Genomic DNA, 13,835 nt, shown 5'->3' with positions numbered 1-13,835 from the left:
GCTGCTTATTTATGTACAGGAGGGCCCCCCATCCACAGATTCAATTATCCATGAATTGGGTCTGGACTCTGCACCCGAGCGCGCACCCCGGCTGCACACCCTATGGAGGCAAGGGGAGCTCTTCTCCCCTCACTTCTGGAGGTACTTCTGAGCTTGGCAGAGGCCGGGGACATCTGTCTCCAGCCTCTGCCAAGCTCAGACTGAGCTCTGAAAGAGAAATAACATGGTTTCACAGAATCTACAGTGCTTCCCCGGCCTCCCAATGCCTTGTTAGGTATTTGAAATACCACTTCAGGTTTCCCCGTGAAACCAGAAGTCACATTATTTCTTTCTTGGCAGAGACCGGGGACATTTGTCCCCAGCCTCTGCTGAGCTCAGAAGCTCCTCTTGGGGGGGGGGGGGCTGGCCCACAGAGACTGGTGTTCACCCTTATCTGCGGTTTCAGGTATCAGTGGGGTAACCCCTTCGGATAAGGGGGCACACCTGTATTATAGAAGAATGTCAAGGTCTAATTTGTGTTTTTCTTCTTGATTTAGTGGACAAAACCACAATTCCATTGCCACTGAATAGTGGGAGAATCAGATGGAGGAGGAGGTAGCTGTTAGAATTCTAGCAAACAACTTCCACACTGTTGATCAGGTTCAATACTTTAAAGGAACATTAGGACAGAAAGGGGTCCATCCCAGATGCCTGACTGTGACTCTACCCTATTTTTATTGTAGGAATGTGGTCTTGTATCACCTGTTAGCAATCTATTTGTTAATCCTACTGACAGTATTTTGCTAAATAATTCCCAGCCTGCTGCTTCTGAAAACTGCAGGTGGCAGTCAGACACAGTTTTCAGAGGAATGAATTTAATTGTTAGAAGCTGTGAAATCGTAAGCAGTGAGTGCGGCTCTATTCCCATGTTGTATCTCGCATTTTTGCAAATTAGTATGTTTTGGAAATGGATCTGGATTCTAATGCCAAGCATTGTTTGCCAATAACAACCAAATCTTTGCTAGTACAAACCTGTTGTTTTAGTAATACTGGGTTTTGTTTTCACTGCAGATAAGTGCTGTGTCTGTCTTTGCTGATTAGAGTTGTCAGGGGGAGCAATTACTGTCCTGTTATGGGCATAGTCCTTTCTTTTATAATGCAAAAATATTGCCCCCTGTACTCCCACTGAACTTGGAGCAGAAGGGGAATGTGCACCCTATGTTTCTTGTGTCCCATGTATTGGGCTAGAACAGAATCTTTTCCTCTGATGAGGTGGGTCTGTTTCCACTTTAATGTACAGTATTTGCCATTATACAAAGAAGAAAAACCTATATACAGGGTGACCCCCCCCCCAAAAAAAAACAGAACCCATAAAAATTTTATTAAATCCTACAAAGGTTCAGTAAATTTCAAGAAACTTACTGGACTCAAACTTATTGAGTCTGAGGAAGATTATTGTTCCAATATTTCATGCACAAAGTCGACTTGTATACCCTGAAAGAAAAAAAGAAGAAAAATTAAAATTAACAGTTTTATTCAAAGATTTGTGGGTTCTGTTTTTTTGGGGTCACCCTGTATGACATGACTTGAGAATGTCTGATGAAAGGCACTGGTGAAGTAAATTGCTGTATCCTTAGTTCTCTGCAGTTTTTCAGAATCGCCCAACTTAATGTTGCATCTGTGTCAGATTTTGTTGTTTATGGCAGTATTTCATACGTCATTGAAATCAGTGGCAAAACCCCTATTGATCAGAATGGTCCCATAATTAATAAGTAAAGCACTGCATGTCACAAATAAATTCATTCATTGCCAGCAGCCATATATTATCCTTGCAAGTCTCAAGGGAAGCAATTAAATTTTATGGGGGACTGTGACAGCTAAAAGATGTATATGTAATTTTCAGTACGTTCAGACATCTTCACCACTGACAAATGGCACATCCTGTTTAACCCTGTTATTTATTACTGTTTCAGTTTTATAGAGTACTTTGCATATGTTAATGTTTCACTGAAGCTGGTAGCGCTATGCAAGAGTTGATGATGATATTTTATAGAGTGACTACTAGGACGAAAACCCACTTAAACCACAACTTCCAGAACTGATGAATACAAAAATATATATTAACAAATGCAGCAAACATCATAAAATCTATTATAAGTATTTCAAGCTGCCATTCCTTCTGCGCTTGGTAGTTAATTACTTTTTAAATTAAGAAATTGAAGGTGGCAACATTTTATGGTTTTATTTTATTAGTCCTTAAAATAGCGATTTATTCCATAATATGTGTGTCCTAATAATCACTTTAGGGTGTGTGTTTTTTTTTCTTTGTACCTACCAAAATATAGCTATGATTTAGAACATGAAATGCCAACTCTGATGCGTTTCACAATTACTGCTGGCTTGCATGGCTTTTATTACCAATGATATCTGAAGTGAATGTATTGTAGAGGTAAATAATAAGAAAATAGTGCTGTTATTTTCTTAAGGTGATTTCCTTAAGAACATAAGAACAGCCCCACTGGATCAGGCCATAGGCCCATCTAGTCCAGCTTCCTGTATCTCACAGCAGCCCATCAAATGCCCCAGGGAGCACACCAGATAACAAGAGATCTAAATCCTGGTGCCCTCCCTTGCATTGGCATTCTGACATAGCCCACTTCTAAAATCAGGAGGTTGCACATACACATCATGGCTTGTAATCCATAATGGATTTTTCCTCCAGAAACTTGTCCAATCCCCTTTTAAAGGCATCCAGGCCAGATGCCATCACCACATCCTGCGGCAAGGAGTTCCACAGACCCACCACACGCTGAGTAAAGAAATATTTTCTTTTGTCTGTCCTAGATCAGTCCTGTCTAGTCCCAGTTTGTGTTTCCAGCTATAGCTAGGTGGATGCCCTTTAAAGCTAGGCATGAAACCAACATCTTTCTTCTGTTTGCCATTTCATAGTCAAGTCCTCCAAGATTTTTTTTGTTTTATAATGCAAAAATGCAGTGAAAGCACCCAAGTTTCTCTGTCACAAGGGTTTGAGTCCCATCTGCCAGAATAGGGACTGGGGCAAGCCACAAGGGGAGATCAGGGACATTCAGACAAACCAGGATGCTGGTATCCCACTGCACAGAGACCCATACAACTCAACCACTGAAGGAAACATGCAAAGAACACCTCATGGCCCATTGGGTGGCCCATGTAGTGTGATCAACAGGTATGTCTGTCTGGGAGACTGTACCGCATGGACCAATTAGGAGTACTGTGTGGGCCAATCATTCAGCTTGCATGTGACACAGGGTCCCTAATGCAGCAGTACATGCACACCTTGCAATTTGTCGTTACTGGTACCTGCTGCACATTATGCTTTCTCCTTTTCTTATACTGATGGTAGTTGTGCTGGCATGTTTGTCCATGGCATGTTTGCCAGTAGAACTGGGGCTATGATAGCGGGGCTTCATGGACACAGCTGTAGTCAGACTGGTGTCCAAGAACATAACTTCTATCTTATACCCTTCAGAATAACTTTTCTGATTGGACCATAAATTTCTTAAAGTACATATCTGCAAGATAATATATGCAAACAGGGGAAAACAGTAGCTGGTACAGTTTTTGTCATTTTTGTCACGTAGTCTTGTCTTTTTTGTATTTAAAGCAGTGGACACCTAGAACAATAACATTAGGGGAGTGGTTCCCAAACTTTTTTGACTGGTGGCTCTCTTTACTTACTGGGCTATTGGTTGCAACTCCCCATTAGGGCTACAATTCTATACATTGTATAGGGCAGCAAGGATTCTGTGGCTCCTTTTGCTGGTTTCTGCAGCTCCCTGAGAAGCCACAGTCTAAGTTTGGGAACCATAGCGATAGGGGCTGTGGCTCAGAGCCACATTGTGGAAACATGATTCGTTTTGTATGTTGAAATCATTTAGTATGTTGAAATCAAACAACCAGAATGGTTTTTAAAAGTAAATGTTTAAAGTCAAATTCAACCTATATGAATCTTTGACTTGGGGAAATCTGCTAGAATTCTGAATACCTAAATGTGTGATTAATTGTAAAAAAAAAATCTGAAATAATATGAAACAAATTTCATATTTCTGAATTGAATTGTATTGCTGCAGAAAATAATAGTGGCATTGGCAGGCGTTGGGAGATTTTGGTTTAGCAAGAAATTCCAAAGCAAATGTGTTCATTTCCTACTTAATGGATTAAATCCTGACTCGGATTACAGCCTGTTTACGATTACTTTTCCCCTCCGGCTTCTAACTTCAACCCAGGATTTTTATGCACGTTTTAGTCCTGTGATTTTTAAAACTGCTGCTTCCAGTGTTTTGTTTTGCATTTTAAAGATGTTACTATACCAGTAATTTGCAGTATTGTCACATTTTGAGCTTTTAGGTTCTCAATCCCATACCCTGTCTGTACTTTTCTTTCACAGATGGTGAAGTCTGTATGCAATGTATGTTCTTATGGAATGATGTTTGCCTGAAATACTCCTGGGTGAAAAGTGAGGGGTGGCAAAAAAAGAAAAGTTAACAATGTTGAAGAAAATGCATGAAAAACCAAGCATTCCCCCACACTACCAACCTGTTGTGGTAGCTTTTATTGTGTTTGGCTCTTTCATGTGATTGCTCCCCCCCCCCACAAAAAAGGGAGGGCTAAAGTCACTGCATGTAACCATCTTCTTGCAGTTTGATGTCTAGTCAATGAATGGTTAATAATGGGGATGCAACTACACACAGACTGCTTGGTAATTAAGATCAGTTTGTCCACAAAAATGTCAGTTTGAATCGCTTTCTTCTCTGTTTGCATTTTATTGAATGAGAAATGTATCTCATGCTGTTGGTCTCTTTTAACATACTTTCATCTCTCTCTTTAAATAACAGGGATGCCCTTAAACTTTTGGAACAGAAACAGAAAGGGAAACCTATAGAAGCAAAGCCAGTGGCTTCTTCACCCCCTCCACGGCCAATTGGAGTGCCTTTAGCCCCAGCATCAAGCATGCCTCTTCCTGCTTCGCGTCCTCATGGTCCACCTATTTCTATACCGGGACGGCCTGCTTCTGTGGTAATAACTGGCAGAATTACTTACGTGACTTGCGTGTAAAAACACTTAGTAACATTAATTTCAAAGGACAGGAAGAATTGTTGCAAAAGCGTTCTTAGTATCTCTTTCAAGTATCTTAAAGCACTAATTCTCAAACTCCCTGGGAGTTCGAGGACCAGGACAAGTGTTTGCGGGGCCAGGGTGGAAAGCAGCAATGTGATCCCAACATTGCACCGCTGCGGGGGATGAAGGGGCTTTTTTGACATAACTTACTTGCTGCTGGGAACCCTGCGGAGCCCTCTGCAAGGCTCTGCGCAGCTTGTAGAAAGTAAAAAAGGCGATTACTACCCACTTTTGGATTGTGATCACGAAACTGGAAGTGGGTTGCAATTGCTTTTTTTACTTTCTGCAAGGTGCAGGGAGCCCTGCAGAGGGCTCTGCGGGGCTCCCTGCATTCCCCGGACCCCAGCAGCAGGTAGGTTATGTTTTGTTTTTTTTAAAAAAGGGCCCCTCTTCCTCCACAGTGGTGTGATACTGGGGATCGTGTTGCTGCTTTCCCCCTGCCCCTACCCCTTAAAGGGAAAGGGGTTCTCTAGCTGGTGGATTCACTGTTCAACAAATTTTTTTTTTTTTACAAAAACAAAGTTAGCCATTCTTTATAGATTTTTGGTTGCTGAACATGAAAATCACAGTTAAAATACTCTCCTAGCTCAAATTTCTGAGTAAATTACCATTTCTGTTTCACATCTATTTCAATGGGATGTTATAATAGCAACAATGATACAAAGGAAAGTGGAATGCTGCAATGTTAGCATATTTTTGCTGGATGCTCCAGAGAGATGCACCGGACGTCCCTCAGAAATGGCAGGCAAGAAAGCAACGCATATGAAGAAGATGAATACATTAAATTTTATTCCTGGTATTTGGGCATCCCATTGAAATATATGCGAAACAGAAATGGCATCATTTTGAGCTCTGCACCGGGTTACACATTCATTAGCTACGCCACTGTTCATCTTGGAGAGCTATAATTGGTTCCTTCATAACTCAGTAAACTATAGAAGTTGGTTATGATATGAACTTGTAATGGGAATAATGCAACAGCAACAAACACCATATTTCCTTGTTTTGTCTGGAAATGTGTAACACCTTAGTTTATCCTGCCTTTCTCTCTGAATAAACAGAGTGCTCATCTATAAAAGTTAGGGATGTGGAACATTACATCATTCCCAACCTCTTCGTAGTCCGATAACGTAAAACTGTTTTATGCAGGTTTTCAGCAAGGTACTAATACTTAATCAGCAGTCACGTGTGTTTCACTTATTTCTCAGCAATGGCAGGTGGCAGCAAATCTATGAGTGACTCTCCTGAATAGTATGGCTTTTTCAAAGCGCTGGGTACCTTAATAATTCTGCCTGTGGTATTTGACTTATTATGTCTCGCTGATGAATGTATGTTGTCAGTGGGCTACAGTCATCAAGTAATGAACATACATGTGTGAACCAGGGCTAGTTAGTTCTGAACGTAGCAACATAGGGATTTCTCTGAAGCTCAGTTCAGTTTGACACTATGCGATTCAACCTGGAATGAACCTCGGATTCATGATCTTCCTTGTGTATTGCAATTTCCTGCCTCCCTCTTGATTTGCAAACCTGGCTTGTAGAACTAGCACATAATCATCGTTTTACATTTTAGAGGTATATCAGCAAACTATGATTTTCTTCAAGGCAGGGAGGGAGTATGCAAATACAAACTTAAAGCTCATTCACATGAATGTCAAATCATTGTTGGCATTATGTCTGAAAAAGTCTGAGAGGTTTTTATTCCTTTATGTTGTAACATAGTTTATAGTAGAACTGAAATATGTTAATGTGGGTTCAGCAAAAAGTGATAAAAACCACTAAAATGAAGATCAAAGTCTGAGACAAGAATCAGCTCTGTTTTACAATTATGTAATAAGGAGCCATTAGGGCAGAAATGTGCTAGAGCAGAAAAACTGTAAGAGATCATACCGCCCGAGGAGAAAATCCTAGTTAAGAAAAAAAGCAGAGCAAGTTTGTACCCCTTATCTGCATGTGAATACAGTTCAGTTTTTGGAACACTGAATCCAGAGCTGTTGGGGAATTCCCTCAGTGCACTCCCAAAAGTCAAAGATCAGAAGCATGTTCAGCCTTGAGAATGGGATCTAAGTATCCTCTTATCAGTTGCATCCTGCCAGAAAACCAGGTGGTCCAAAACTTGTAACCAAAGGTCAGAATATAAAGAACTACCTTAAACCATTGCACCATCTAGCCCCATTCCAAAGAGTTTTTACTGGATTTCATCCATGCTCACACATTCCTCAGTGGGTGAGATTGCTTCTGTTAAAAGTTCTAGAGACTCTTGCCTGTCCTCCTGCTGAGCAGTTGGATTCATATACAGATTGTATACAAAGGCAAACAGGCCACCAATGGATAGAACTACTAGTGTTCCCAAGAGTTGTACAAGCAGCAAAAGCAGTGGAGTATACTATCCTGAGTACTACAAAAGTTTGCATAATACTAAGTAAGCAAGTAAGCTGAGTTAAGAAAATTACACAATGGGATGAAGGTAAATCGGGACCCAAGTTAGAGATAGATGCTAGGAACGGGAAATAGAGTGTGTTGCTTCTCCATTGAAATAAGATATGAGGGTGTCTTGTATCTGTTTCCCATAAGGTCATGGATAATCACAGCAAGTGAAAGAGTGCCCCTTTGTTCTTGGACGATAATAATGTATTTCCTAATGCTCTCAGAGTGTTAGGTCTTGGATGTCTTCTACCTCATTTGCACCAGCAATGTAAAATAAACAAAAAAATCCATATGGAATTCAAACAACTGTCAGTACAGTGGGCCCTCCTTATGCACAGGCTTGGCATCCACAGATTTGAATATTGGTGGATGCCAAGTCCATGGATGAAGGGCCCCTGAGACATCCTGGACACAATCAGGACACACACACACCCCCACATCTAAGAAGACTTTCTAGAGCAGTGATTCCCAACCTTTAGGAGCCTGTGGACCACTGAGGCAAAAATTGGGATTGTTGTGGACCATGTGCAGTGCTGGTTGTGGGTGGTCTGTTCTCCACCTTCTCTGGTGGTCCATGGGGGCCATTGAGAAGCACTCTCTCAAAGACCACCAAAGAGGGTGGAGAACAGACTGCCAACAGTTCACTGTCTCTACCCTCTCTAGTGGCTAATGGAGAAGCATCTCTCAAGTGAGCATTTTCCCACAGACTACCAGAGAGGGCAGAGAATGGACTGCCTGCAGCCAGAACTTAAGTGCTGGCTGCAGACAATCTGTTCTGCACCCTCTTTGGTGGTCGATGGGGGAGCACTTGCTCAAACACATTTTTTTTTTCCTGAGACCTCATGGACCACTTCTCAGAGTCTTGCGGGACCACCTGTCCATGGATCACAGGTTGGGAACCAGTGTCCTAGAGGCTTTGGAAAGGCATTTCCAGTTTGCTGGCTCAGGCTCCCCCACAAATTTCTCTATCTGCGGAACTCTGTATCCATGGGGGGGAGCGGGGGTACTGGAACGAATCCCCCCCACAGATACTGAGAGCTCACTGTAGGTTTGAAAAATGAAGCTTTCTGGTAGAGCTTTTGGGTAGACAAGATCAACGCTGGACACCACTTTGAGGTTTGAATGCTGTGCCATGAACATATTTATCATCCTTTTTGTTTAGTAAGTAAAAACGTATTTTATTTCAGGGCACATTCACTGAAGTCCCTCCTAGCGACAACAGAAGAGTTATTGCTAAGCGATTAACAGAATCTAAAACAACTATACCTCATGTATATGCAACTGCTGACTGTGACCTTGGTGCTGTACTGAAGCTAAGGCAAGAGCTAGCAAAAGGTGAAACTATTATTATTTTAAAACTGTTGGATTTTCTGTAGTATACTGTACCAACTGGTCCATCATGATCGGCTTTCTAGTCTGTAGTGTTTGGATAGTTTCTGTATTCCTTTAACAACCTGGCCAGACATTGGTAGTAATCAAACCTGTTCATGCGGCAATTAGTTGAATTAATTTAATTTTTTTCCATTTAAACTGCCTTTATTTCTTCATTCTACTTTGGTTATAACTGCTTATTATCTTAAATATAGAATCAAATTGCTTCCCTGACTGATGGAATATTATATAAACTTCCATTTATCGAGGAGCTTATTTGCCAAGGACTTTAAATGTGACTAAATTCAGTTCCCTCCTATGTGGAAACTGAAACTTTAGAGGAGCTGTATATAATGTTATAAAAAGTGAAAAGCCAGATGTGGGCCCTTCAAAGTAATTTTCCATCTCCCAATATAGCTGTGTGTTTTCTCTAGCAAAAAGTGAAACAAAACAAGCCTACTCTTAGATTTCAGAAACATGAGAGTTTTGACAATTAAACATGCGTGCTCATACCTGTTTCACAGCTTTCATTGTCGACCATATAACAAATGTTGTATCAACTGATTTAAACTGCTTAATGATGGGGGGGGGGAACTTGTATCTGATATCCTAGGATGTTAGAGTTGGGAGGGATCTTGGAAGTCCAGCCCTCTGCTCAGTGCAGACAACCACAGCTTCCTTGACAGTAGGATTAGCCCAGATATGAGACTGACTTAACTTTTTATATTGAGCAGGGAGTTGGGGAAGGGATTGTCAAACTAATGAGCACCTGCCACGACCCCTTCTGGCCTGCTGCCCCACCAAGCCACTTCATTCACCTCTGTGTTCCTCTTCCTGCTCCCTGAGACCAAGTGGGAAGATGGTTGGGGCAGCAGCAGCCCACCTCTTCCTCCAGCACTTTGGGTAGTGGCAGTGGTGGCTGCTGCTGGTGCTGCCACCTCACCCTTTTGGTTGCTTAGGTAAAGTAGGTGGATGGGCAAAGAAAGGGAAGGAAAATGCAGCCAAGCGAGGCAGAGACCTCTTACCTTCACCTCTTCTTCCACCAGCTTCCTCTTACTCCTGCCCAGTATTATTTGAAATAAATAGGATGGGTAGAATGTTCCCAGAATGCACCACCCATCATGTTTACTAGATATGTAGCAAGACGCTGTTTTCTGCCACTTAGATTTACAGCCCAGACTTATCCTCAGCACCATAGAGGGATGCACTGGTGCCAAAATGGCCTCTGCTGCAACCTGTGTGGAAAAGGAGGCTGCTGGTGGACACCTCAGGTTAACGGAACATTCGTTCCCTTGCCCCAGGTAAACCCCAGCACCTGTGATGGAGCTACTCGTGCTTGCACCAGCAAAATAGCTGATACAAATCCTATCAGGCCTGTGAAGGGGAATAGGATGTGGTGGAGGCCTTTGCTGCCATTCCCAGGATTGATCCACTTCCTTCCTGTCCTCTCCTTGCCCTGTTACACCCCCTCTTGCCTCCATTCCACCCTCCACTGGCCTGCAGAGATTTTACTTTAGCAGGCACAGGCCTTTGACAGGTACCTGTAGGTCGACACAGGCCTTTGTGCTGGTACCACAAGCATGCTTGTCCCTCATGTGTGCGTGTGTGACAGTTCTTGCAATCCTCTCACAGACCAAAGATGTTGCTTAATGTAAGCCTTGCCTTTGCTGAAGTGATAAACAGCTTGGATATTCATACTTCCAGCCACTCAAAAGAATCAGTGCTGCTCTGTGTAAATATCCTCATATGAATGGCTTTGCCACCAGGAATGCCTTCTTGATTGAAGAATTTCAAGGTTACTGTTTAATAAGTAGCCTTGTCAGGTGTAAAGGCCAAAGTCTTCAATTAGAATTCTGAACAGGTACTGTTAATTCATATGATGATCAGGATTTTCCAATAAGGAGCCAATCCTGTGCTTTGTGTTTTGTTTTTGAACTCCCCTTGCTAGTCACTTAGCATTACAATTCAGCAACTGAAGATGGGGAGCTCTCCAGTTTTCAGATATCTGGCAAGAGGTTTCTGTTGCTATTAACTGCTTATATAAGGTAGTTTGAAATGGCTACATTAATATTTGTGTTTTTCTCACTCCTGCTGTCCTACCTTAATAGGGCAAACAGGAATAAAAAAGATCAGGCAGCTTGTCCAGAACCATGGATTCTTGGAAAAGCTCATGTTGATTTGGTGATATTCTTCCTCAGATACTACCAAATAGTTGTTTTTTTCTTTCCTAAAATCTGGGGAGGGGGAGTAGATGGAGTTTATTCAGGTGTTGGCCTCCAACTATTAAACCATAAACCACATATCTTTTTTGTATGTATGGCTTTTAAGGATACCTTCCTATTTCCTTCTTCCAGCATGCTGGGAAATTTTTTTTTTCTTTAATGAAATTATGGATTTGAACAGAAGAATTGCACACTCAGAACAAAGCTCCAGTATTGTTTGAAATGTATTTTTAATTATCTTCCACATAAGCAAGACATAAGAAAGCTGCTGTGCTCAAATGAAAAATTATCCACTATAATGCCATTTACTGCCTGTACAATTTTTTCCATAAGAGTGGTGCATTCTTGGCTGTAGGCCTCATTTTATTGTATGTTGTAACCCAACAGTATATATTATCCTAGATCTGTACCACTCCTACTACTTGTATCTTGTTAGTTCATTTTTTCCTTCAAATGTTCTGATACTGTAGAGTGAACATAGCCAGTGACTGATTTCCTCTTCAGCTGGAGGTAGGAGACTTGACATATTGTCTTAACAATATATAATATGTCATGTATGCTTGAAAAAATTCAGACTTCTCAAAGTCACTGAATACCTTCAGGTTGAGTTGTTAATTTGGAAGGTTTGTTTTACTTTGCCTAAACATATTTTATAGGTCTCGGCTATGAAGTAAGGTTTCTGACCTATTGCTCTGTTATTGTTAACCCAGTTTCAGAATCTGCAGATTCCTTCACCTCTATAATCTGAGCAGCATAATACCCACAGGGGCCATCTCACAATGCCATGTTCCCATTTCATAGTTGAACAGCTATGAGCTAAATCTTTTGATTATTCCAGTTCATGCATTGTCAGACATCCAAAAGAACAATGAAATTTGAATTTACAGTTATTTTTAAGCCGACCTAGATCTCTGAATGACTGTAAATCAGTATGTAATACATTCAAATTTTAATTCATTCATGGATCACTTGCTCAATGTGTGTGTGGGGGGGGGGGGGTAGGAATAGACAAAAAATGAATGAAGGTTACTATATGCCAGCAAATATTCAGCAACAGTTACAGACTCTTCGAGTTGTCTGTAAACACCATTGCCTCATCAATTTCTGCTAAATTAAATGTATTTGTTACGCTGTCTTGTTCTTCTCTACTGTGAAAACTCTGTAATATCAACTGCATTTTAATCAGTAGGTATGTTAAGGCATTGCTGAAAGTGCGGCTGCATGATAATTGGGCTTTCTCAGCACTTTGGCAGCATCTCTCTCTCTCTCTCACCCTTCTTGGTCGTCCCCTTCCTTCATAGCATTCCTTGTCTTCTGAGGCCTCCTTCTGTCTCTCTCCCAGCACCTCAGCAGAAGCTATACTGCTGAAAGGGCAGCACTGGGAGAGCCCAATAATCACGTGAGCCAGATAAAGAGCTTCCATGGGCCAGGTGCTGCCTGCAGGCTTTATGTTTGACACCCCTGCTCTAAAGCCTTCTTCCTCCTGCTTTAAAAACATGCATGTTTTTAATGTGATTATTACAAATGAACCTGAATCTTGTCAGTTTGTATTCTCATTTTGAATATCTGCATCTTTTCCCATTTTAATTCTTAGCAATTTATATTCTAAGCAGTTATTTAATTTCAATGAAGTATCTTAACAGTGTTACTGTAAAGTGTTGTTCACTGTAGAGTCCTATGTTTCACGATGACTGACATAATGGCAGCAAGTAAGATCCCCTTCACGTACACCCAGCAGCAGAGAGCTGCTTCCCTGTGGTACAGTTTATTGCCACTCTTTGTGTGGATCTGAAAACAACGTAGAAAAGGTCAAGCGTCTAAGTGTCTCCGGTCAGTACCCTCTTTCCTGGTGTGGTGCTGATCTGGTAGAAAAGGTGCACATAATTAACTGCGGTATTGCATCCACATAGCTCAGTCAGTGTGTACAAATCTGAAGCCAAATTTAGTGGTCTTATGATGAAATATAATGTGATATTTTATACAACCTGAAACCAAACACCTTAATTTCTTTCTCTGTCTCTTCCCCCCCCCCCAATAGATGATATCGAAGTGACAATAAATGATTTTATTATCAAGGCAACAGCAGTTACTCTTAAGGTAAGTAGCAACACAGATTATACACTTTTATTTCGGCATAACTGTCCTGTGCTAAGTTCTACCTTATTTTATTTGAATGATAGTGTTTTGAATTCTGTTCAAAGAAAAAGGCTGTTCACCCATTCTTATTATACTCTTAGAATGTATGGTATACATGAAGGTAGCTTCTTGGGGCACTTTCAGGTGGGATATTTGGATAGGATTGGGTCCTAAAGTGTGGCTTTTTCCTGGTGTGGTGCTGAGCAGGTGGGAAAGGTGTACATAAATGGTTGTAGTATTGCATTCACCCAATTCAGTGAGAGTGTGCAAGTCTGAAAGTGAATTTAGTGGTTTCACCACACTTAGGGCCCAATCCTATCCAACTTTACAGCGTTGATGCAGCCCTAGGGTAAGGGAAAGAGAACAAATATTTCTTTACTCTGAGAAGGCCTCCATGACTGCACCCTACCACAGGATGCAGCACATGCCCCATTGGCACAGCTGTGTTGGCCCTGGAGTTAGGATTGGGTCCTAAGTTCACCCACTAATTATGGGTAATTTTTTTTTACTTGATGTCATCCATCCATTACAGATTGTCTTCTAC

At 41.4% G+C, this 13,835-nt stretch overlaps 1 protein-coding gene across 1 annotated transcript in view; it reads left to right on the top strand.

The window, feature by feature from the left end:
- PDHX (pyruvate dehydrogenase complex component X) overlaps positions 1-13,835 on the top strand; it is a 63,018-nt gene that overhangs the window by 29,916 nt on the left and 19,267 nt on the right. Inside the window, exons 6-8 of the mRNA XM_066639679.1 lie at positions 4,854-5,034; positions 8,750-8,897; positions 13,194-13,252. Of these exons, the coding sequence (XP_066495776.1) occupies positions 4,854-5,034; positions 8,750-8,897; positions 13,194-13,252 (388 nt within the window). The remainder of the gene's footprint in view (positions 1-4,853; positions 5,035-8,749; positions 8,898-13,193; positions 13,253-13,835) is intronic.

Source organism: Tiliqua scincoides, chromosome 1 (genome assembly GCF_035046505.1).
Source record: "Tiliqua scincoides isolate rTilSci1 chromosome 1, rTilSci1.hap2, whole genome shotgun sequence".
NCBI classification, from domain to species: Eukaryota; Metazoa; Chordata; class Lepidosauria; order Squamata; family Scincidae; genus Tiliqua; species Tiliqua scincoides.
The sequence above is the reverse complement of the archived record's forward strand: the minus strand, read 5'-3'. Positions and strand labels throughout refer to the sequence as shown.